This window comes from Pimephales promelas, chromosome 8 (assembly GCF_988280905.1).
Source record: "Pimephales promelas chromosome 8, fPimPro1.hap1.1, whole genome shotgun sequence".
Classification (NCBI taxonomy): domain Eukaryota; kingdom Metazoa; phylum Chordata; class Actinopteri; order Cypriniformes; family Leuciscidae; genus Pimephales; species Pimephales promelas.
The window spans coordinates 21,338,385-21,362,003 of NC_142776.1; the positions used below are offsets into that span (position 1 = coordinate 21,338,385).

General features: G+C 36.9%; 2 protein-coding genes and 2 non-coding genes across 6 annotated transcripts; 1 reads left to right on the plus strand and 3 right to left on the minus strand.

The window, feature by feature from the left end:
* Positions 1–641: 641 nt before the first annotated feature.
* LOC120493013 (uncharacterized) lies at positions 642–4,459 on the minus strand. The gene is made up of 4 exons (XM_039691379.2): positions 4,321–4,459; positions 2,594–3,015; positions 1,399–1,503; positions 642–1,114 (listed from the first exon to the last, which is right to left on the minus strand). The coding sequence occupies exons 2-4, from the start codon at positions 2,944–2,946 to the stop codon at positions 1,069–1,071; spliced, it is 504 nt and encodes a 167-aa protein (XP_039547313.2). The 5' UTR covers positions 2,947–3,015; positions 4,321–4,459; the 3' UTR covers positions 642–1,068.
* A 789-nt stretch (positions 4,460–5,248) lies between these two features.
* Positions 5,249–5,320, minus strand: trnap-ugg (transfer RNA proline (anticodon UGG)). The gene has a single exon. It is a non-coding gene; the product is annotated as a tRNA-Pro (tRNA).
* A 316-nt stretch (positions 5,321–5,636) lies between these two features.
* On the minus strand, positions 5,637–5,708 carry trnap-cgg (transfer RNA proline (anticodon CGG)). Its single transcript has one exon. It is a non-coding gene; the product is annotated as a tRNA-Pro (tRNA).
* Positions 5,709–6,910: 1,202 nt separating this feature from the next.
* On the plus strand, positions 6,911–22,425 carry cep63 (centrosomal protein 63). Of its 3 annotated transcripts, none has more exons than XM_039691650.2 (15): positions 6,911–7,069; positions 7,621–7,713; positions 7,860–8,037; positions 12,342–12,437; positions 12,574–12,696; positions 12,800–12,913; positions 15,355–15,546; positions 16,591–16,736; positions 16,858–17,004; positions 17,107–17,209; positions 17,384–17,581; positions 17,680–17,766; positions 18,386–18,588; positions 20,342–20,663; positions 21,754–22,425. In XM_039691650.2, exons 2-15 carry the CDS (start codon positions 7,673–7,675, stop codon positions 21,928–21,930), a joined length of 2,127 nt encoding a protein of 708 aa, XP_039547584.2. In that variant the 5' UTR covers positions 6,911–7,069; positions 7,621–7,672; the 3' UTR covers positions 21,931–22,425. The 3 variants fall into 3 exon arrangements, with proteins under 3 accessions (XP_039547584.2, XP_039547585.2, XP_039547586.2); XM_039691651.2 differs by having other exon boundaries at positions 20,342–20,642; XM_039691652.2 differs by having other exon boundaries at positions 15,355–15,510.
* Positions 22,426–23,619: the final 1,194 nt, after the last annotated feature.

Here is a 23,619-nt window from a genome sequence, read left to right on the forward strand (position 1 = left end):
AAAGACAAGTTCAAAGCAAAAATGAGATATTTTCTTTTACAGAAATCGCTACAACAACGGACTGATAGAGACTACACGAGCTTCCTCCCTGGATAGTGACATCATGAACCCTAAAATGTACAATAGCACTGCACTCTGTAGTCTGTAGCCATTTTACAACAGTTCCCACAGGAGCGAGATTCCCATAAGAAATTTTACCATGGTATTTTTGTCAGTACCATGGTACATGTACCATGGTATAGGCCTATTTATAGTACCATGGTACATGTACCATGGTATATCTAATAGTATTTTTAATAGTACCATGGTACATATCTAATAGTATTTTTAATAGTACCATGGTACAAGTACCATGCAATTTTAACATGCTATAAAAAATGATCTGTGGGGTATTTTTCAGCTAAATCTTTACATAGGCCTACACACTCTTGGGGACATCAGAAATATATTTTACATCTCGTAAAAAAAGGAATTATACCATCCCTTTAAGATTTATCTCATAAATTGGTCTTTATATTAAAAAAAGGATGTTAAGAAGGGAGTCCCTAAATGTGGGGTCCTTGGTATCAAAACGTTTGAAGCCCCTTGTTGTAGCTAGTCATGTAAAAAAAAAAAAGTCAGAGAGAAAGAGACCAACAACATTTAGCAATCAAGATGTTTAATTTACAATAAGTAATAAATTATATAAATAACAAAATATCTTTAGGGGATCAGAATCTTTTGACAAGATGCCATCTGCTCCAAACGTCCCGTTTCGCATCTGGGACCCTACCCCTCTCGGGACAGCTGAAACAAATCCGGCCTCAGCAGCTGGGATGGATTAAGGATGGAATATCTAATGAGAAGTTCCCCTCAGATGGAGGAGCGGGATGCAGGCTTCTGGCTATTCAAGTGGAAAATGCAGTCGGAGAAGCACATGGAGGGGATTGTGTTTGTTTAAACGACCTTTTCCATTGCTCCAGCTTTCTCGGTACATCAGGCGTAATTAACACATGGCAAACACTTTTAAGGACAGCAAAAAAACAGACGGCGAAACGTCTATTGTTAATCCACTGTCTCTTCTGCTTTTCAGAATATCTCTTCTGGTGAAATCCTTCGCCATGACATCATTTCTCTGTGTTGAAAGACAAAGCTAAAATCAGTAAAACTAAAAAAGGTTGACATGTTTTCTTTATTGCTTTACTTTTGATGAATCAAGCTGCCGCAATAATGTTTAAAAAATATTCACCCAGAAATGAACGTCCTGTAATCATTTACTCTCCTGAATATCATTCCTTTTTTATTTTCTGATTTTGACTGAAATGACTGAATTTTCATTTGTGGGTGAATGAACTAGATATAAAATGCAAAATGACTTTTTGAACTGGTGTCATACATTACAGTAGACGGACGACTCACACATTGCAGGTGGGAACAATCCTCTCTTCAGGATGTCTCGAAAAAATCATTCTTTTCAGGAAAGATGGGAGTCGGAGTTTAGGTCTGTATTGTTTCGGCACTGGACTAAAAACCAGAGACAAGAGGAAGAAGGTATGAATAGGAACACTGATGCATTCAAGACTTACTTTTTTGTCACAACAGAGTTATACAACACAAGATTTAAGAACAAAATGCTCTACTAACAAGACCAAATGTAACAACGGATGTGCGTTTTCTGCTGGTTTTCTGGCTACTTATAAACAGAATCATGTGAGGTTGCTTTTTTAAAAGGCTCACTTTACTCTGTAAATTAATTTCAGCATCTGGTTGCATGTTACACATTAGTCACCAGTCACTATACTGTACTTGAAGGGTCAATGAAGTAAAAGAAAGAAAAAGACTTCTAGTTTAAAATGCATAAAATACATTTTTAACAAACATTTACATTTAATGACTCTCAAAATTTAATCAAATAAAAATGAATAACATATTTTCTTTATAACTCGAATGTATTTGAGTGTTTCTGAAAGTTTTAGAACATATTTTTCAATGCAAATATAATTATGTTTTTGGGGAGAACCTGACATTTTTCAAGTGAGCCTGAACTAACGGTCAAATAATCTGATATTTTAAGAGAAGTATTGATATAATTATTATACATGTTGATATAATACCTGTTTGTATCACAGGAGGACCTTTTTCAAAATATTAATAATATTTTGTTATATTTATATCTTTTAATATTTTATTATTAACTGCTTTTTTCCCATAAGGAATAATAACAGCTTTTGCCGTTCAACCAAAAATGAAAATTCTGTCATCATTTACTCTCCCTCAAGTTGTTCCAAACATGTATGAATGTCTTTCGTCTGCTCAACAAAACAGAAAATATTTTGAAGAATATGTTTTTTCCATAGTATAGAAAAAAATACTGTGGAAGTCAATGGGGCCCTTCTTTTGAAGAAGAAAATAAGTCCATACCGGTTTGGAACAACTTAAAGGCGAGTAAATGATGACAGAATTTTCATTTTTCTTGGTGAATTACTGTCATCATCATCATCAGGATCAGTTTTTACTTAATGCCCCAATGAATACATTTAATTCAGAAATTAAAAACACACTCCTCACAGAAGTCACTCAAGTCACTGTATCAATAGATCATGTTGTCACTCACCATTCAGCCTGCGATGAGGGCAGAACCTGTATATTAGAGTTTTTCTCCTCTTCCTCCTTTTCCTGCTTTCTCTCGTTCTCCTCCTCCTCCTCCTCCTCCTGTTCAGCAGAAATGTTGTCCCACAGTTGGCTATTGACAAAAAGAGCCTTCTGCAAGCTGAGCCCACAGTCCAGACAGGTCACCTGACGACAGAGGGGACAGCGAATGGTGCGCAGGCCGCTGTAATGCAGCCCCATAGTCTCCAGACAGGGGGTGCAGAATGTGTGGTTACAGTGGAGAGTTCTGGGAACACGGTCGGTGCGAGAGTAACGCAGGTAACAGACCCCACATTCCTGATCCTCAAACAGCACCATGGCGGAAAACTTTTATACAGTTGCTGATATAATGTTTTTGTAGTTCTGTCTTCTGGACAGTGTTTAGTACTGTGAAAAAAAAAAGAAAAAGATGAAACTTTTAGGTGTACCTCGTGCACATGGACATAACTGTTGTGTAAAGGCAGCGTTCACCCAAAAATTACTTTCTTGAAACTTAAAAGAGGATATTTTTAAAATGTCTCTGTGTTGTTTCGATCCAAAGTTGGTCTAAAGTTGTTAGGATATCACTATGTTCTCAAAAATATCTTCTTTTGTATTCCTCATTAAAAAAAAAAAAGCATATAGATTTGGAATGATGAGTAAACAGTGACAGAATTTTCATATTTGGGTTAAACCTTTAATAACAAAAAGTTTAAATCTTGAAGCAGATGGCAAAGCCAGCATTGACAACCAACCAAGCATCCATCCTTATAGTATTCAACTCTAATGCTGCAGACCACCTGTTCGTCTAGAATATTATATTAGTATTTAATTTGACCTCTGAGTGTTGACCTCTGACCTAATGCAGACAATAGGCCTACTGCATGAAAAAGAATGGTGACAAGATCTCTGGTTTCTGCAGCCAAGAACCTCTATATTTAAGTTCACCAGAATATTCCATAACAGTGCTCTTACATAATATTACATGTTACGTTTTGCTCTCTTGTTAGTGATGGTCAAAGATTATATGAGATACATCTTTAGTCAAACTGTAACTTAACTTTTATGTCAAACCATTTGAACAGTATGCTCTTTGTTTATTGAAACAGCACACTGCAAACATCACTAAATTAATGATTGTTTATGTCCTTTTCCAGTGAAAATATCTAAACAACCAACAAATGTAATATACATGACAAACGATAGTTAGAATTAAGCTTATATCTCACAAACCGTTAGATTAAGATAAACACTTTTCAATCTTGTTGGAAGAAAAATATCAAACTCAAGTTGTGTTTTTTTTTTTAAAGTCTTAATATCGCATGCAGTTTTGTTTATAAAGTACATTTATTTAGTTTTAAGGATGTTTGGATATATTTTACTGGAAAAGAAGACAAAATACTGATTAAGAGACTTTAATCAGAGACTATAATATCTTAAAATATGCCAATGGCATTGTTTTTGCCTCAAGATGACCACCAGTAATGTTTTTTTCTCCTAAGGCATGTTTATAAAAACTATACTAACTAACTAAAGTCTACTCATGACTTATTCTAAGCCCTATCTCTAAAAAAAACAGGCTTAAGATAGCTTGTCATGTAAATTAATATTAAAATGATTTTTAGTCTATTCAATGACACACACACACACACACAAAAATGTAAATCAACCTTAGTTTAAGAAAGAAACTAAGAAATCAAGAAATATACTTACAGAACAGTGACTAGTAGTTCAGCCTAATTCAGTTATCTGTATAGACTGTTGCAGCTCTTTGTCTGAAGATTAACTCGTCTGAGTGAGAAATAGTAGGTGTGTGAATAACAGCAAACTGGCTCTGCTGTCAGTGTGAATAACCGCGGCGTGCTTTAAGGAGGCTGTGGAGTCGTGGGGGTGGTTATATCTGCCTTTCTCCTCCCCCATTGGCAATTCTAGCATGTATTTCTAGCTAACCTCTAGGTTATTTGGGATTTCAGAGTAGCTCACCTCAGTTTCCTTACGGGAAAAGTCAAGAAATACTGTAGGCCTAAGTTCAGAAATTCCATTCTTAAAGATGTCATAACTTGACATGAAAAAACTTTTTAGGAGAGAAGGAAAAAACCCTGAAGGGGAACTGTCATCAGTGACAAATATTGAAATGCAATCTATAAAATTATAATAATTTGAATGTAATGATTATAATATTTGTAAATGGATAATTAAAAAATATAGTCAACTATCAAATAATGGGTTATCAAATGGCTTAATTTCCAAAAACCGTTTAAGGGATACAAGTTAATATCCTTCAATAGCATGTCAGTCAAGATTTGAGGGACTTGCGAGGGTTCATATCAGCAGAGTGCTGGATAGGAAAAGAGAAGAAAAAGGGGAAAAAAATACTGATCAGTATGTTTGATATTATCGGTAGGCTATAGTGTCTTAAACTTAAAAAGGAGGTCATATTATTTATAAATTATAATAGATTAGGTCTAATTCTGAAATGATAGATTTGTAAAGTATCTTTCTTATCTTAATGTTTTGACAATGACATCAACATCAACGATATCAACAATGATATCAGTATGTACATTACTATTGTTAAATGTTATTATAAAACTTTATCAAAAAAAAGTATCTTCATATAGCCTAACAAATTACAAAATATGGGCTCGTCCGGGATTTGAACCCGGGACCTCTCGCACCCAAAGCGAGAATCATACCCCTAGACCAACGAGCCGCTTACAAAATCCTCCGCACTATTAGTAAATGAATCATTATGTAAAATTAACTAACTACAAAATTATCATGATGCTGTGAGTAAATTGTTCTTATTAACCAATTCTTTGACCTTGAGTGCAATTATTGTTCGTTTTCTGCATAAAGGCCCTTTCACACCGGACGCGTAACGGAAAAGCGAAACGAAAAAGCGAATAGTTCGCCTGAGTCTAGGTCTGTGTTTACGTACTCTTTACGTTGTACGTACATCCCGTCATGCATAACATATCGTAATTTTCCGGTGTATCTATATTTTATCACTAATCCTAAAAAACATTGGGCTCGTCCGGGATTTGAACCCGGGACCTCTCGCACCCGAAGCGAGAATCATACCCCTAGACCAACGAGCCACGTGCATCAAACAGTGCAACCTGAGAGAGTATAAACTTTAAATTCCACCACCATATACGGAAGTCACTATAACTTTAGTGTTGTTTCTGTATGCAAATACAATGTCATCAACTGAGCGACATCAAAACAATAATTAACGAATCTTATTATCCACGTTCAATATTGAAATACTGTAATATAATTGTTTAGCACATTTTACATTGTAGAACATGCATAATTCTTTTGAGCTCATTTATTTATTGACATTAATTACATAAATCACAGGAAAAATCCGCATACTTAGTGTCCATTACTAATTAGCTAACTACTTACCAAAAACACGTGTTTTTGTAAACACTCATGTGCGGTATTATAAAGTGTGAAGTGTTTTCATTTTGTTAAAACCTAGTCACTTAGGTTATGCAGTAGTCGGTAGGTGAACTAATGTTTTGAAGCTCTCTCGTATTCTCTGCTAAAGCTTACTGATGCTGCTTCTCTGAAGATGGGAGAATAAATTACCCACAGTCCTTTACGATAATGTCGAGTGTTTATACAGCTGCTAGTCTTGTGCCTGTCACCGTAGTCGTGAAAAGATTGATATTCTGTTGTGTTTATGTTTAGATCCAAAGTGACACCACAAATATATTGGGTTTGAATATACTCATCATGGTTTATGAGGGCGCAAAAACTCATAAAAATCATTATTGTGCTTTTCTTGCGAGTCGACAACCAAATAAGCCTACAATCTCTTATAGTTTATGAGTTCTAAAGTACAGAGTACTTAGAGAGAAAGGCACTATTAACTATTGGTATAAAACGACTCCAATGAGGAACGACTCCAATAGCCGTACTGTACTGTATGATATGTAAGCCCATTTTTTGCCAAATAAGAAAAAAAAATGCATTGATAAATCGTAATGAAGGGAAATCGAAATTATGAAAGGTTATGAAATAAAAGTTCAAAATGGCACTAAATAATTATTTCAATTTAATTTCATAATTATGAGATACAAAAATGAAATTATGAGTTTTAAGTCAAATTTATGTTTTTTTATATTATATCAAATTTTATATTTAGTATGTCGTTTATTTCAACGTTTCATCTCATTAACATAAAATATAAAATCGACTTTTATAATTATTAATTATTATTTCCAAAAGCATGATTCCCCCACTATGTGTTGGAAACCAAATGGGCTTCCGTTTCCGATGGGTTTCCATAGTACTGCACACGTGACACACAGTGCGGAAGCATAGGGAGAGTGGCTGACTTCTGTTCGCTTGTTGTGATGTTCTTGGTTGTTGTTCGCTTTCAACTGTTGCGTTTCTGTCACCCCTACAACCCCAGTTGACAAACATGATGTCAAGTGTCCCTGGAGTTGTAAGTGAGATTTGTAATTTCGAAATATAAACGTTAACAATAACTTTATTTTGAATTCAAAGGTCGTGGAGTACGTTCATTTTCTCGGCAAACTGACAAGTAGCTAACGTTAGACAATGCGCGAACTTGTTCTCCACGCTTATAGGCTAATTTTAGCCAAGTAGTTATTTGGTACTAACATAATAGTACATTAATAAGACCCAGTGTGCAAGCCAGTTATCAGCTTGATTTTATCACTTTATATAACTTTAGTTAGTTGTTCAGCTTTCAATAATAGCTCAGCATGTAATACCTCTTTATAATTGGAAGACCACTGGCTCATTCATCTATTTATTTGTTAACATTTGTTTATTTGATACCAGTGATATACTGTTTTATCTGATTCCCGAAAGCCTGAAATCACAATATGTCAGAAGTTCATTCTACTTCAGCACACATATTATATAAATGGCATTTGTAGTATAGTTGCCCTTGGTAACTAATGCAAATACACTACTAGATGTGATATTGTGATGTACACACCAATGATCTCTCTTTTCTCTTGCATGCAGTCCAGATTTTGATCATGTAATAACTATGTACATGGAAGGTCACTGAGAAATAATGGAGGAATTTCTGAGCACGCTCCGTGATCATGATGTCAGGTAAGGGGGATAATTCAAATTTTGCTCAATCTTCATTTATATATATATATATATATAAATTGCTGACTTAAATGCTGTGTTATGTATTTAGGAATACAGAATTCACTATTGTTTACATGCTGTTTGTCTTCTCTTCATCTCCTCAGCTCTGTCCTGTCATCCTGTGAGCCAGAATTACAGGAGTTGATGCGGCAGATTGACATCATGGTGGGGCACAAGCGGCGTGAGTGGGAAGCTGAGGTTCAAACCATGGAGCTGCGACTGCAGAATACACAGGAGGAACTCAAGTCAGCCAGGGCTCTGCTCGACAAGAGGAGCTCAGAGGTACTATATCACACCTTGATCACCTGGCTATGGTCATATTTAAGTTTGGAGTTTGAGGCTATTGTGTTACACCAAACAAAGAATGTCCACATTTTTTTATTGTTCAATCAATGTATAAATTAATCATTAATGAAGCACAATTATTTTTCCCTATGTTCAGTTAAAGAGCACCTATCATGGATTTTTGCTCTAAGGGAATGAAAACATCCAGCAAAGATTTATATCTGAAAGTGCACCGTATATAAAGTTACTGTCTTTCAAAAGTGAGAGTCGACTCTGAGTCTATGAAATGAATCGTTTTTGTTCGTCACATCGTGACGTAGAGAGGTCATGGCCGCTCCCAACAACTGGGCGCGCAGACTTGAAGTGACGTCTAGAACACATTCAAATACTTCAGCTGTATCGCATCATGTCGAGAAGACGCTGTGTTCTACATTGCAAAGACAGGTCAGCCACTTGCTTCCATTGTCCAGGGATGAGCATGTGAAGAATCAGTGGTCAGAGTTCATATTTGCAACAGTATAGAGAGCCTAAGTCCTGCCCCTCCTCTTCCGGCTCATGGGACCTTATTTCGGAAAAAATATGTATGGTAGTCAATGGCGAGAGACAACTTATCTTTTTATTCTGTCTGAACTGTGCCCTCAATTACACATATGATGTTTGTCAATTTAAACGATAATTCTGAAAGTAAAAAATGTCACCGTTTGTCATAAAACAGGAGAGTAACTTTTAGTTTTATGTGAAAATCGCTCAATGAACTACATCTGCGAATCAACGAGCAAGGTCCGCTGCTTGTGTGTGTGCAGTCTGGTACAAAACACTCAGGCATGACGGCGTAACATTATGATTATAACGTAAGACTACAGAAACAATGACAGACATTAGCCTCAGTAAAGTTACCTTCATTCATTGAGAGAAAATGTGCACCTTTGGGGGTTGTAGTCTTTGCAATTATGTATTTCTTATACCTTATACCTTAACGGTTTCGCATAAAACGGCGACTTTCTTTACTTTAAAAATGTATCTTTTAAATTGACAAACATCATATGTGCAATTCAGGGCACAATTCAAACGAGATCAAAATATTTGTTGTCTCTCACCATTGACTACCATACAATATTTTTCCGAAATAAGGTCCCATGGTGGTCGACCGGAAAGGGAGGGACTTAGGCCCTCTATAGCCCGAACCTTGTGTTCTCATCATTTTAATGACGAATCATTCGCAAGCCGGTTGTTCATGGATCAGGTTCGTCCTCCTCCGAATCACAATCTGTAAGTAATATTGATAATGTTTGCTGTTATGTTTTCTGTAGCATGCACAATATAGTTATATTGTGTTGTGTGTGTTGTGTTGTGAACTGAAGCTGCCAGTATCCCAATATGGTGCTGATATCTTGGAACTTGAGTCTGCACAGTAGCAATTTTGGGACCAGCCATGCGCAGTAGTGAGGAGGAAGTAAAGCCGCGAAATCAAGGCCTCGCCCTCACTCTCACAGAATCAATCGCAAGCACACACTCGGGCACTTTAAAAAAAAATGAATTATAGAAATGTATATAGTAAATTTAAAGCTCCAATCTCCTCAGTCCTCAGAAGATCCGAAAAAAAAAGTCTGTTGGTGCTTCAGTGACTTTTTTTTTTTTGGCTTTCTTTTTTTTATTGCAGAAAGGTAACATACAGACAATAACAGAACATAAACAACCAAAACAAAAATAAATACATAAATAAATAATACAGCATAGTTCACATTCAATTTTAACAAATAAGAGTATTACAAAACACCAGGGGTATTGAAGAGTGCATCATAGCTTTGTAAATATTTCACAGATTTTTCATTTTTTAACAATCTTAGCAAAATTTCACATGCATAAACAAAAATTCCTTAATTCATCTCCTATGTTAAATTTATTTTGGTATGACTTTGATTCCTACATTGCTTCAGTGACTACTTCGCTCAGAGAACCTGTCAATCATGACATCACACCACCGCATCAAATAAATGACTAAAAACTAACTTATTTTAAAAGCAAACTCTTGAAATTACATCAGAGTGATAAAAACTATCATTAATGACAGAAATAGTCTTGGGAAAAATGATATTTGATGTGTTCAGTTGGTCTCGCGTGCTGTTGAATAACATGGGGAGGCGGGGTTTATGATCTATACTAGGACCGTCCACCGGGGTGCGATCGAGACGTATATAGGGCATCTAGTAACATTATTGGTCACTCACTCATGGTTTACCACTACACCTGGGGTAAAATTTTGTGTTGCCACCCTGTGGTGATTTTACGAGACTACATGATTTGTACATTTGATGTAACGGGCCACATGTTGTATATTTTAACTGATAAGCTGCAGGCCGTTTGAAATCCATCCCTGGGCCGAGATTGGCCCGTGGCATCTGATCGATTTTTGTAGGCAACATTGCCCACAAGATATCCCACAATCCTCTGTTCGATTCCATGACAGTTTTAAAAAAATTAAAATGCCATTTTAATAATACGCTTTTGACCTACCTTTGCCATGTTTGATGTCGTTTGTAGTATGGTATTAAACATTTGCTTAGTTACTTACCAAAGCTCTCTCTATTTGTTGTAGATCAACTGTTCATTGGCTGATTTGTGATTAGTACTATACTTTATGAGACACAGTATGTTCCAGACTGCATTCAACACAATGAAACAAAAAATTTGGCCACAAGTTATTCGTAAGGACTAAGTTGGTTTTGTTTTACTCTTTCAATGGTGAGATCTCTTTGTAAATATTGTGGCTCAGCAAAATCACGTCATTTGCTCTGCCTTCACCCCTGGCAGATGCTTAGGGTGAGAGAGGTGATGATGTCCCTGCTGGAGCTCCAGGATGGTGGTTTCCAAATGTTGAAGTTGGTAGTGGAAAAGGGAATACAGCAGGTGATCTGCATGAAGGCGTGGGTCTCCCTGCATGACTGGACTAGACCAAACTCTGTGCTTTTGTTTGAGCATTAACTACGTGACCTATTAGTTAGATCAGGAGTGTTAACAAAGCTACGTTGATTGTTGTTTTGATTGGCTCTAAACGTCTATGTTGCTTTAAGTTTCTCTGATCAGAAATCATCATGATCATGACACCACTACTGTAATATTGTGAGTAATATAGGCCAAGGCAGTATTCTGTTATGTTTCTGTTATATTTTTAAAGGTATTTCATTTATAATTTAGTTTTGTTAGATCAGCTAGACATGACGCATCATATCAGTATAACTGACTTAATGAATTAGATTTAAAGTGTAGATACATGCATCTAATGTTGCTTTAAATAAAATACTATATTATATGATATATTATGAGATCATGTTGAAAATCTGTGCTTCAATATCTAATGTTAAACTAAACAAAGAGTTTCAAAATCTGAAATATAAAAAAACTGTAAAAAGACAAATACAGGGGTTGGACAAAAAAAACTGAAACACCTGGTTTTACTACACAATAATTTGTTAGAATGGTGAGGGCCTCATTTTGCATCCAAATACAGCACCAATTGACAGATAGAAGTCCTTCACAGTGACCAGAGGGATTATGAGCCGTTCCTCTTCCAGAACAGTGTCCAGGTCACTATATGATGCTGGTGGACTCGCTCCTCCAAAACACCTCAATAATATTCAGATCTGGTGACTGTGCAGACCATGGTTCAACGTCACTTTCATCTTCATCAAACCCTTCTGTCACAAGTCTTGCTGTGTGTGTTGGTGCATGATCATGCGGTTTGAGCATCAGGTGCTCATGATCCTCCAGAAGGGTTTGGTAGTCCTCGGCAGTGTCGTGTCCATCAAATCCAATCAGGATTGTCATGATATTGGAGCTCAAACCATCACTGATCCACCCGTGCTTCACTCTGAAGATTGGCCGCCAGGCATATAGATGTGAAACCTCCAACATTGGCCAGTGTTTCAGTTTCATTGTCCAACCCCTGTAAGTAAAATTGTGACAGAGAGTTCTGCTGTCATTGCAAAAATTAGACGGCAAATACTACAGGAAGTTCATATTATTCTTTTTTTAATTAAATTTGAATAAATCTAAAATTGAAATGCTGATAATATAATTTGCAATGAAAAATGTTTCATTTCAGAGAAAAAAAAGCATTTTGACTAGTGGTCTCAGACCCCAGCATCATGTACATCTGTGTTGACTGCATTGTTATGCATTATATGCTATAAAAAAAAGTGAACGGCCATCTTTCATTGTAAGAAGATCACACTCCACACTAGGTGTCATGTTTGAGCTGCAGTTCACACAGGCTCTGACAAGCATGATCTTATGTTCTTCAGATCAAGGTGCTCGGGAAACAGCTAGATGAGATGCAAGCTGGAAAACAAGAGCTGGTTGTGAAGTATGAAGAACATCTGCAGCATGTAAAAGATGAGGTAAGATCAGCATTTATTTTAGCCAAAGTAGTGGTGGTACATATTATTGTTACATACACAGTATTTTACTCAAACACGCGGTATGACCTGATTCTACAAAACATTTCTTTTTTTTAACAATAACTCCTTTCAACAGTTGTCTAAATTGAAACGCAGCTATGAAAAGCTACAGCGTAAACATCTGAAGGAGACTCGAGACGGAGCTCTGAGCAGAGAGGAGGACAGGACTGAGATGTCCCTCCTCAATAGAAAAATGGAGGTACAGAGACTGGCTAAATATAAAGTGGACTTCATTGTTTGTATCAGAATAATTTAATAGTTTTAGTTCAATAATTATTTTTTTATTTATTTTTTTAATGTAGGAGTTTCGTCTGCGTTCAGCAGAATGGGAACAGCAGAGAATGCAGTATCAAAGACAAGTGACCTCACTGGAGGAACAAAGGAAGAATCTGGCTGAACAGTTTTCCCTCATTCAGGTGGACTTTATTTCAAAGCTAACTTTTATACCAGGTTTGACAATTGAGTCAAGCATGACATTTTTGAGGTTTCTGGTACAAGAACCCACAAATTAGCTCTGAGCTCAACACTGTTAGGATTGTTTAATAGTACGGGTGGTTGGCTTCCAGGAGTTGCGTTAAGATGGTTTTTCTCATAACTTCTTCATGGAAGATGTGGCATTTTGGACCCCCTGCTTTTCTATGCTTCTTGTAGAAGTACAGTGTCGCTTATCATTATGCTGAAGATACATTACTATTAGGGGTGGGGAAAAAATCGATTCTCGATGCATCGCGATGCGGACGTGGACGATCCTGAATCGATTCACAAATGTCAAAAAATCGATTTCAAAAAAAAATTTTGATATGTATTTATAATAACGTAAAATTGACGGAACGCGAAAGACGGAACTCTGAAGCGCGGAAGTGCAGTGGCGGGACCGTCTGTGGCGTGCACATAACAGAGATGAGATGGCACGCGAGATCCAAACACTTTCCTTGTTAGGTTAAAAGCTGACGTGTGGAAATATTTTGGCTTCTGAAGTTGAAGGGGGAAAGGAGCTGGACAAGAGCCGCACTAGTTGTACGCTTTGTGGAATAAAACCAACGACGGAAACACGACAAATATGATAAGCCATATGACACCTTTCCAGGCAGCCAGACGAGGAAAAACACTCGGCTGCACCAGTCGTTATATTATTTATTTACTGCAAGTATGCTCCTAGTTTAAGCACACATTTAATTTCCTGGTCGGTCTTTGTAATGTTAATAAAATATATTGTGCATTAATTCTTTATGGGTCATTAATTTGTACTTTTAAAGCAAATTATTTATAGTCACACACAAAAGATTCAGATAATCGATTTGTATCATTATAAATGTCTTGTACTTTAACTTTTGATCAACTTAATTTATCCTTGATGAATAAAAGTATAGATTTCTTTTGCCCAAAAAATTAAATAAAAATTCTTACCGACTCCAAACATTTGAACGGTATTTTTTAATGTTACAAAAGCTTTCTATTTCAGATAAATGCTGTTCTTTTGAATTTCTGGGTGATTCTCTGAATCGGGTGCCCTTCAAGTCCCCCAAACTTGCTTCAAATATTTTCAATTGAAGGAAATCACAAAATACATTTTAATGCTGTCAATTAATAGAACCAGGTGCATTTGCATTATAATGCAACAAAATTGCTTTTGAAATTTTTTTTAAAGTTAATAAATTTAAAGATAATGAGTTGCCTAAGTAGTAGACAACAAGCATGTTTTCATGTCCTCACTAACCATCATTATATTTTCAATGAATATCAAACAAATAAAAAGTGCAATTAATACCAAAATGTTGCTGCTGCTAATATAATCATATGTTGATCTAGTGTATTTTCGTTTACTGTTGTGAAATGGAAAATCAATAATCGGTAATCGAGAATCGTTAATAATTGAAAATCGACTGTAATCGAATCGGGACTTCAATAATCGTAATCGAATCGAATCGGGAAATCAGACAGATTAACCACCCCTAATTACTATATTACTTTCCTTCCAGGTCTAATGTTTATTGTTCCAGTAATAATTTCTTGTCTTGAGGGAGTTAAATTTCCTAAAGCTTAATGAGGATTAAAAAGTGAGGTCATTGCATTTGGTTCTTTGTTGTATATTTCTGGCATTGAAAACCAGTGAAGTACTTTAACCTTGCACAGTAGAGGTAAGAACTTGGGTATCATCTTTGATTTTGTTTTGTTTTTTCATCTCAGGTTCATTGCCAAATTAAAACAGTTCCTCTCACAGAAGGATTTGGATATAATGATTCTTATTATTACATCCCGGCTGGATTATTGTAAAGCTTTGTATGTGGGTTTGTTGTCTATTTCACGTCTGCAATTCGTGCAAAATTCAGCATTAAGACCATTTTCCGAGTACCAGGATATATACGTATCAACCCCGTTCTTGCTTGCCTACTTGGCTTCCAGTTAATTAGAGAGCTAAATGTAAGTTTCTGCTATATGTTTATAAGGTCTTGCAAGCCACACAGTACATTTGCTGATCTCCTTGAATCACACTTTATATCTAAGTCTCTTCCTTTATCAAATCAGTTACTTCTCTCTGTTCTCCATTCCTGCTTGAAAACCAATGGTGATCGGGCATTCGTAGTTGTGGATGCACTTCCATTTTATGTTAGGTCCTCTTCTTCATTGGCCATATTTAAATCTACAAAAAAAAAAATGCTGTTTGAGGTATTTATAGGGTTTTGTAATGTTTTACTTGTTTATTTTATTTGTAACACTTTGCTAATATTGTTTAATTCTGGTATTACATTTTTCTTAACTGTACTAGACTTTGGTACAACTTTTGTTGTTTTAAAATGTGCTTCATAAATAAACTTGAATTTATTATTAAATATGTGTCAAATTTTGGGTGTCTCAGTCTCAGGGTGTAGGTCGGTCGCAGGAGCAGGGGGAACTCCAGCGGTTGCGCTCTCAGCTGCAGAGGGCTCAGGGCACCCTACATACACAAGAACTGGAACTGGAGAGACTTCGGCTGCTACAGGATGAGCTGGGAGACTCCATCAAGGAACAGCAGGTCAGCTGCCCCGCTGCAGCCCACATACGGGGACAGGTAGATGCAGATCCACAAGTAAAGTAGAGCTAGAAATGGTGTCTTGAGTGTTGTACATAGTGTAGTACGTACTACTTGAGAATCAAGAGAAAAAGTAGGTATATGCCTTCATCTTTTATATCCCCCTGGGGAGTTCCTGCTTAAGACCTTAAAGGGTTAATGAAAGGTCTGGCATGGTGTATTCACCGTCATGTCGTTCCAAATCCAATAAGATTTTAGTTTATTTCCAGAACGCATGAAGATATTTTTTAATATTCTTAACATTATAATTTTTGTCCTTCCATTAAGAGTCCATGAAACGAAAATTTTCAAGCTTCAAAAAGTATATAAAGGCATTGTAAATTAGAGACACTTCTGAAGAGACACAAATGCTTTATTTGATGAACAGATTTAAATTAGGCTTTTATCCACATAGGAACATTGATCAATGTACATACAAAAAGCACTTCAAATATGGTCAAATAAAGCTTAAACGTGCTTGTTTGATGCACAAGAACCAATGAGGCCCAAAATTGGTTCTTGTCCAAACCTCAAGCCCAAATTAAATCTGTTCATCATGTAAAGCAATCATATATGTTTATAAGACTTGGATTAAACTGCTCTATTAATATGGATTACTTTTTTTACTCTCTGTATGAACCTTTTGAAGCTTGAAAAATGTCTTTCATTTTTAATGATTTTTCATGAATCTGATTGGGTTCTTTAGTTCAGCTCACTTATTCAATGTTTCATTCTCAGCAGTTATCAGGTAACGGTATCAGTGGGTAAATTAAAATTTTGGGTTGTTTCACACATGACTTCAGTTATATAGTGCACACATTTTATGGATAAATTCTCTGATAGTTTTTTGGTGCTTTTCTTTTAAAATTTTGAAAGCTCGGAGTCAAAGCACATCATTCCACCATAACCTGAAGGCTGCATTAAATGATGTTTTAATAGCTGCTGCATCACTATTATTGTAAAGTGTACAAGAAAAGTGGTGAATGTGGTTTTAAATCAAATATGTTATAATAATAGAAATAATAGTAAAGCTATTCTCTGCAGGTTTTGAGTGAAGAGGGAGAGGAGCTGAAGGCCACACTGAATGCTCAGGATCAGTTTGTACGTAGCACAGGAGTCCAGCAGCAGCAGTTACGCCGGGAAGTGTCCCGACTCAACCAAACTCTGCAAGCAAAAGAGCAAGTCATAAGGTAAGTTATCATAATCATTTCAATGTTCCATGGTCATTTAACAACAGTCTATATTGTTACTTGCTAGGTATCAAGCTCAGTATGCAACCATGATTTACAAACCACTTATCCTTTTGTTTAGGTCTTTAGAGGAATGTTTAGCATCACACGGTTCGTCTCCAAGCTTGGCCTCCCTTAGACAAGATCTAGAGAAAGCCACAGCCAAGCTGAACAGTTCCCAGGCCTGTGAGAGTCACTTGAAAACTGAGGTTATCAAACTCCGAGACAAGTGAGATGTTTTCTTCAAGAGAATATACAACAGCGGTTGTGTAACTAATAATTAAAAGCTCATTCTGGAATATAAACCTTGAACTTCATTTTGTTTTGTCAGGTTGGAGAGCATGCGAAAGCATAAAGCAGAGATGAGCAGACGAGAAAATGAGTGGAAACAGATGGAAGAGGAACACGCTCGCTGTTCGGCCGAAATCAAACGTGTATGAGCAATACAGTTTTTACAGATTTTAATGTATAATCAGTGTGTAGTTAGGCAGCTTTATCCATTTTTAACTCACTTGGCTGTCTCATTCACAACGAGAGAAATGATTGTGAAAGATGTATTAATGTCAAATTACTGACAAACAAATGTTGATAACTCTTTGTGCCTGTAGTTGCGTGAAGAGATTGAGAGGGCCGAACAGACTCGTTGTGGGGAGTTGGAGGGAATGAGAAAGGAGGTGTCTCAGTTAACCAGTGAACTTCATCAGCGTGACATCACCATTGCCACACTCACTGGCTCCGCCTCTAGTATTGAGCGACAGCTACAGGCAGAAGTAGAAAGAGCAGAGCGTCGGGCATCAGAACTCAAGGTCCACAAAAACCTGCTATTCATGGCCCTATATTAATAGACTTACTAGTTTATTAAATCATGCATAAACTGATTGTGTTCTCATTTTGGATTTTGTAGGTGACACAGGTCCAGCTTGAAACTCTAAAGCTTGAGAATCAGCATCTGAATGATCTTCTAGAGAGAGTCGAGTCAAGATCACCTAAGGTTTCCATCCTTTGCTCAGTTAACCTTCATTTTAACTTAAGTGTTCATGTTTAAGTAATGTTTTGGACTTTATTAAAGCTGCATCAACACTATTGATATTTGAAATCCATTGCTCTGCCCCCAATCATACTGAACATGCTATGCAACACAGGTAACGACTAACAGCTGGTGTATCAGACAGCTTGCGCATGTGTGGATGAATTGGCTGTGAATCAAAAACAACAATAGTATTTCTTGGTTCTGTGAAACATGGCAAAACCAATGTTACTCATGTATCGAGCAGAAAGAAAGCAACCTCGGCATCCTTTTTCAGGCCTTCCCGCTCTCTAATGTTTCTACAGACTTTTCCACGATGCAGTTAAGTGCTCACGAAAGATATGAGTTTTCAGCTGTTTCTTGAAAATTGTCAGAGATTCGATTGGGAAGATCATTCCACCAGCAAGCAACAGTGAACAAAAACGTTTTTGAGAGTGATTTTGTGCCTCTCTGTGATGGTACCTTACAACTGGTATTTGAATTTCTGATGCAATGCAGATTATTTATTTCTGTTTTGCATCCTTTCAATTTTTCATGTCATTGTTGCTCATTCATTTTCATTTTCTCTTTGTTTCTGTCTTAGAGGGGTAATGGAGAACTGGCAAGTCTTAGAGACAGCTACGTGTCATCTCTGAACAGTTTGGAGGAGGAGAACAGGCAGCTGAGGCTGGAAATGACTGAGCTACGAGCTCGCATGGAGGCCAACAACCAGACCTGGCAGGACAAGTATGAGAGAGCGTTACTACAAAATCAGAACAAGAACCATTCACACAATGCCCAAAACAGGTACAAAGTACTTCCAAATAAAAATGTTCTCTCATCTAAACCCATACAGTCTGAGAATTATAAGTCTAAGACCGCATTGAAAATTTGGGAGGAACAGAATTTTTTAAGGTTTTAAAGAGAATTATTTCTGAATCATCAAATTAGCAAAAATGTGACATTGACCATATGGTAGGGATGGGCAAATGAACGAAGCCTCATGATGCACTGAGGCTTTCCCATGAATGATTTCCCCTGAATCAAAGCATCAAGAGTGCTGAAAACAGTGCCATCTTGTGGCAGGTCAAATTTATAGCAGCCATGTTTATGAGAAGCTGAGTGTGCAGCGCCATTGTTTTACCCATTAAGCACAAATAATAGCCTGAACACTGAATGTTCAGTTTTCTTATAATATAATTCACATATTAAAGTGTGGCATTAAAATAAATGTAACAATTATATTTGACTAAATATAAAAGTACCGTCACAGTTGCTTGATGCAAGTAAATGTTGGTCTAATGATTTTATGGTTTTATTTTATGGTCAGAATATTTGATCATGTAACATAGGCTATATATATATATTATATATAAAAATGTTAGTAAATGGACTTAAACTTTTAAACTTCCGACACGCAAAGTGTAGCATTCACATGACTGGAAAGAAATTGAGGCTTCATTTCTCATTGATCTCGTGTTTCACTACTATACATCACTACTATATAGACTCTTTGTATAAAAAGTCAGATTTCCTTGCTTCATTTGATAGGAACAAGTATGCTGTCATACAAACATACAAATTGGGGTCGGTAAGACTTTTGCTGCCTCCCAATTCGCCTACTTATACTATGCCCTAAAAGTATGTACTCTTTTTTTTTTTTTCTGAAAAAAGTACATACTTTTGAGGCTGTAGCAAAAGTAGACAAGCTTTGGGACATCTTTAACGGATAGATCTGTCGTGTGCATCCTATCACCGCAAACTGCCCTGTCAATCATCTTGTCACAGTTAAAATCCTCCATTTAATAATAAAGATCCTCTACTCGTTTCAGAGAGAAATGTAGTAGCACGTTCATCTGCCATGCAGAGACTCTCGTCATGTGTTTGCAATTTGAATGTAATTATCTATTTAAAAGTTAATGGCTAAACGTGTCTTTACAAAATTTCACAATGCTCCTGCAGATGCAATATAATGTAGCCAACATTGAATAAATACATTTTCGTTTTTTAACTCGTGTTTGTAGTTCTATTTGAATCCTTGTCCAACGTGCGATGGGTTGTGGGCAATATTAGCCAACAGAGTGTGCATCGATCTGCACTTTGGATTCTGACCGGAAATAGTAGACCATCCGGGTATCTTTGGAGCACTCATTTCAACATACTACGATTTGGGTCGTACTAATTCTATTTTGGAAATACTATTTAGGACGGATGGCATATGAATTGGGGCGCAGCATTATTTTAAAAATACAGTGAAACAGCTAAAAAAATGTTTTCTATTCAATATATTTTAAAAAGTAAGTTATTCCTGTGATGGCAAAGTTACTTTTTCAGCAGCCATTACTGCAGTAATCCGTGTCTCATGATCCTTTAGAAGTATTTCTAATATTCTGATTTGGTATCCAAGAAACCTTTCTTCTTATAATTACCTTATATATTAAAAAGGGTTTAAATAGAAACATGTTTGTAACATAAATGTCCTTGCTGAATAAGAGTATGTATTTCTTTATAGTGTAAAACGCTAGTTAATATTAAGCAAGTCTGTAATGTGCTGTCATAGATTTGATGAGGATGTACAGCGCAGACACCAGGAGGAGCTGCAGGCCATGGAGACTCGGATGCAGGAAAGAGCCTCGCAATATGAGGACCAAATACAGACTCTCCTCAAACAGCTTGAGAACCTGGCACGAACTTCCCCTCATCACTCCTATGGCCAATCACAAGAGACCAGGATGGCTGTGTCTCCAGTCGACTCGTCTGCGTCATCTGCCTCATCCTCATCTTCAACTCGTAAAGCTCATAGGATGGCAACTCTGCTCAGTGCGGCAGTTAATGGAGAAGACGCTCAAGCTTCCAGCTCGGTAGACAACTTTCTGCCTTTGGTCAGTAATAGAGATATGGGTCAGTGACATGATGCTAATTTGTTTGTCCCCATCTCTTAATTTATTCTAAAAGATATATAAAAAAAATCTACATTAAAATTCATTTAGTATGATTTTTGGGGGATAATGTAAAAAAAAATGTCAGGGTGATGCAATGGGTGTTTGTGTACAGTCTTATTTGACACTGACCCATGTACACAAATTAGAGCCAGACCGATATATCAGCAGGTCGATATTCCAAAATATCGGTATCGGGAGTTATAATGGCCGATAAATGAACATTTCAAAAATAAAATAAAAACGGACGAAACATGCTTGAACCATGTCATGAGTGTTGGAGTTGTGTTGTTTGTCCACCAGAGGGCACTCTACACCGTCACCGTCCCTGTTGACAAAACAAACATTGCTTGAATAACAATTAAAAGAACATCCCCATCAGTTCTCTTAACTCAAATAAGCATGACAAAAATTGACTATCATGTCCAGTTTTGCTGCTGTTAAATAAGCCGAGAGGTGAAGCGGAATTAGCTAGTAATAATTACGTTACGTTGTTACAGTGTAGTTGACTGACTGTCCTTTTAACTTTAGACAATGTGACTGAAGTATTTCTTTAATAGTGCGTGACTGTTATAGCAATGAGACGTCTCATCTCTCCTTGTCCTGTTATATTGAAAATGTATTACAATTTGCAGTATGACGTTATCCATTGCTAAATTATGGCTCATCATAGACTAGCTAACCACAAAGCTAGCTAATGCCACTATCATCAGTCTGTTCTGTTATGACAATAATGTTATGACAATAACAAAATGCATTATCATATTATTTTAGTTAAAACTCATAAATAACTACAAATAACTAATGTCAGGGAAATCTGTTAATTTTTTGTTGCGTGTTTCTTAAAAAATAAATCGGCTGATATATCGAAATATAGGATTTTAAAACCAACAAATATTTGTATCGGCCTTCAAAATCCTTTATCGGTCGGGCTCTAACACAAATCTGAAATCTTTTTCTGAGACAAGCCAACTGTGTAATACTGTGACACTGCACAACATCCTTAACGGTCAGTTCCTCCCTCTTCCTCCAGGACTCCACTGTATCTCCAAATGGCTCAGTGACCAAACGGTTTCTAGAGGAGGAAGCGCTGCGGTCTCAAGAGCTGCTTCAGAAACTTGAAGGTCACATTCAGAGCATGGAGCAGGAAAACGCCAACACCGTCTGCAAATACCTGGGCAAGGACAGCAGCCCTCAAAACGACCACTGAGTCCTAAGTGCCTCGACATGTACTTGCGGAGATATATACAGGTCATGAAGACATCTTCACATGGCCATTTTTATTTGAGAGGTATAATAGGTTTTGGCAGCTTGTTGAGATTCATAGTTGCTGCGAGATGATTGGACAAGACCCTTGTAACACCAGGGCAGCTCTACACAAAAATGCCACCAAAAGCAGTGCCAAAACTTTTGTCCAAAAAAGTGCTGAATACCTCCAAGTTTATTGCGCTAGTGAAGGAAAGACCATGTGCATGCTCCCTTTTTCACTGTACCTTGACCTTTCAAATGGCCCATTGCATCTACCGTCATCATCTATTTGAGCACTTTAGACATATCTGTACTGTTTTTGCTGTGCCTTTTTCTCTCTTTCCTTTCTTTATTATATAATCAATATTTATATACAGTATCTTTTTTGTAAACCTAACTGACATGATTGTGACGAACGTATGTTTTAAGGGTTGAATTAAAAGAAATTGTTTTCATAGCCGTGTTTGTTATGGGAGTGGATGAGGTTGTGTGAATGGTTTTATTTCTTCGTCATTTTGTGTTTCAAGCAAAAGGCTGTTTGGACATGTGATGGGATCAGATACATTCTCTGGGGTCGTATCCTTTGGCGGTGTTGCAAAGCGGAGATATGAAGTTGACGTCAAACACACAAGCTTTCTCTCGAGTCTCCACCAATGTTAAGTGGCCTATAACAGACCGCTGTAATGATTTAGTAAAGTTTCACCCCAAGAATGCACGGACTATTCCAGGCCTGACAGTTTACAGCACACACACACACGTTCGACATGAGAACGCACATGGAATGTTAATGTCATCCTCCTGCACACATGGAAATAGCTAAAGGCTGTTATTTAGCACAGAGGGGAAAGACTTATATTTTACCAACGGAATGATCCTGAGTGGGAGACGTGCTCCCTCACTTTTTAAAAAATGGGGGGAATAGGAATATTCTAAAATCTAATTTGCTTTGGAATGTCTCTCTCTCTCTCTCTATCCCCCACTCCTTCTCTCCTTCTTCCCTTCCTTAGCTTACCAAGTGCTGGAAATATGTTTTGCCGGGCTCCGGTCCAGCAGTTTTGCGATCGGAATTCCATAACCTTGGTTACCAGGCCTGCAAAGCTCAACAAACAGCGCTGAGGAATTTGGCAGTGTGGAAGTTTACTCTTTTGCTTGCAGAGGAAAAGCATTTTTTTATTTGCATGGATCTTATGAATCTTGAGGCCCTGGACAAAGTCAAGGGCGAACTGAGATTAATCAACACTTGACTTGCTTGACTGGTTGAACAGAGACCAAGAATGTATCTGATAATTTTGTTTCGAAACTTTTACTTTAAAAGGTCAAAACTTTCAGAATGTAATACTTTTTTTTTTAAATTACTTTTTGCATAATAGACTTTTTGACCATGTAATATATGGAATTCAGCCATAAAACCCTTGTAAAGTGAGACTAGCTTCAAACCTAAAGACAAAAATTCAGTCATTATCTGTAACTATGAACTTTTTTGGGTTCTGTGGAAAACAAAAAAAACATATATTTAAAATAAAACCCCCTAAATGTTTTTTTCATACAGTTATTGTCTGTGGGGTTTACTGTTGTTTAGACCCCTGATATTCTGCAGTTCAATTAGGTTTGGAACGTAAGGAGGGTGATTCAATGATGACAATTTTAATTT

What these genes read in the sequence shown, in the direction of transcription:
- LOC120493013 (XM_039691379.2), bottom strand. Translation starts at nt 2,946, where the DNA reads ATGGTGCTGTTTGAGGATCAGGAATGTGGGGTCTGTTACCTGCGTTAC. An exon ending in CCCTCATCGCAGGCTGAATG is followed by an intron (nt 1,504 to 2,593) that starts GTGAGTGACAAC and finishes TCTGGTTTTTAG; the next exon opens with TCCAGTGCCGAAACAATACA. An exon ending in ATTGTTCCCACCTGCAATGT is followed by an intron (nt 1,115 to 1,398) that starts GTGAGTCGTCCG and finishes CTTTCAACACAG; the next exon opens with AGAAATGATGTCATGGCGAA.
- cep63 (XM_039691650.2), top strand. Translation starts at nt 7,673, where the DNA reads ATGGAGGAATTTCTGAGCACGCTCCGTGATCATGATGTCAG. An exon ending in GTTATCAAACTCCGAGACAA is followed by an intron (nt 17,005 to 17,106) that starts GTGAGATGTTTT and finishes TTGTTTTGTCAG; the next exon opens with GTTGGAGAGCATGCGAAAGC. An exon ending in TCACACAATGCCCAAAACAG is followed by an intron (nt 18,589 to 20,341) that starts GTACAAAGTACT and finishes GTGCTGTCATAG; the next exon opens with ATTTGATGAGGATGTACAGC.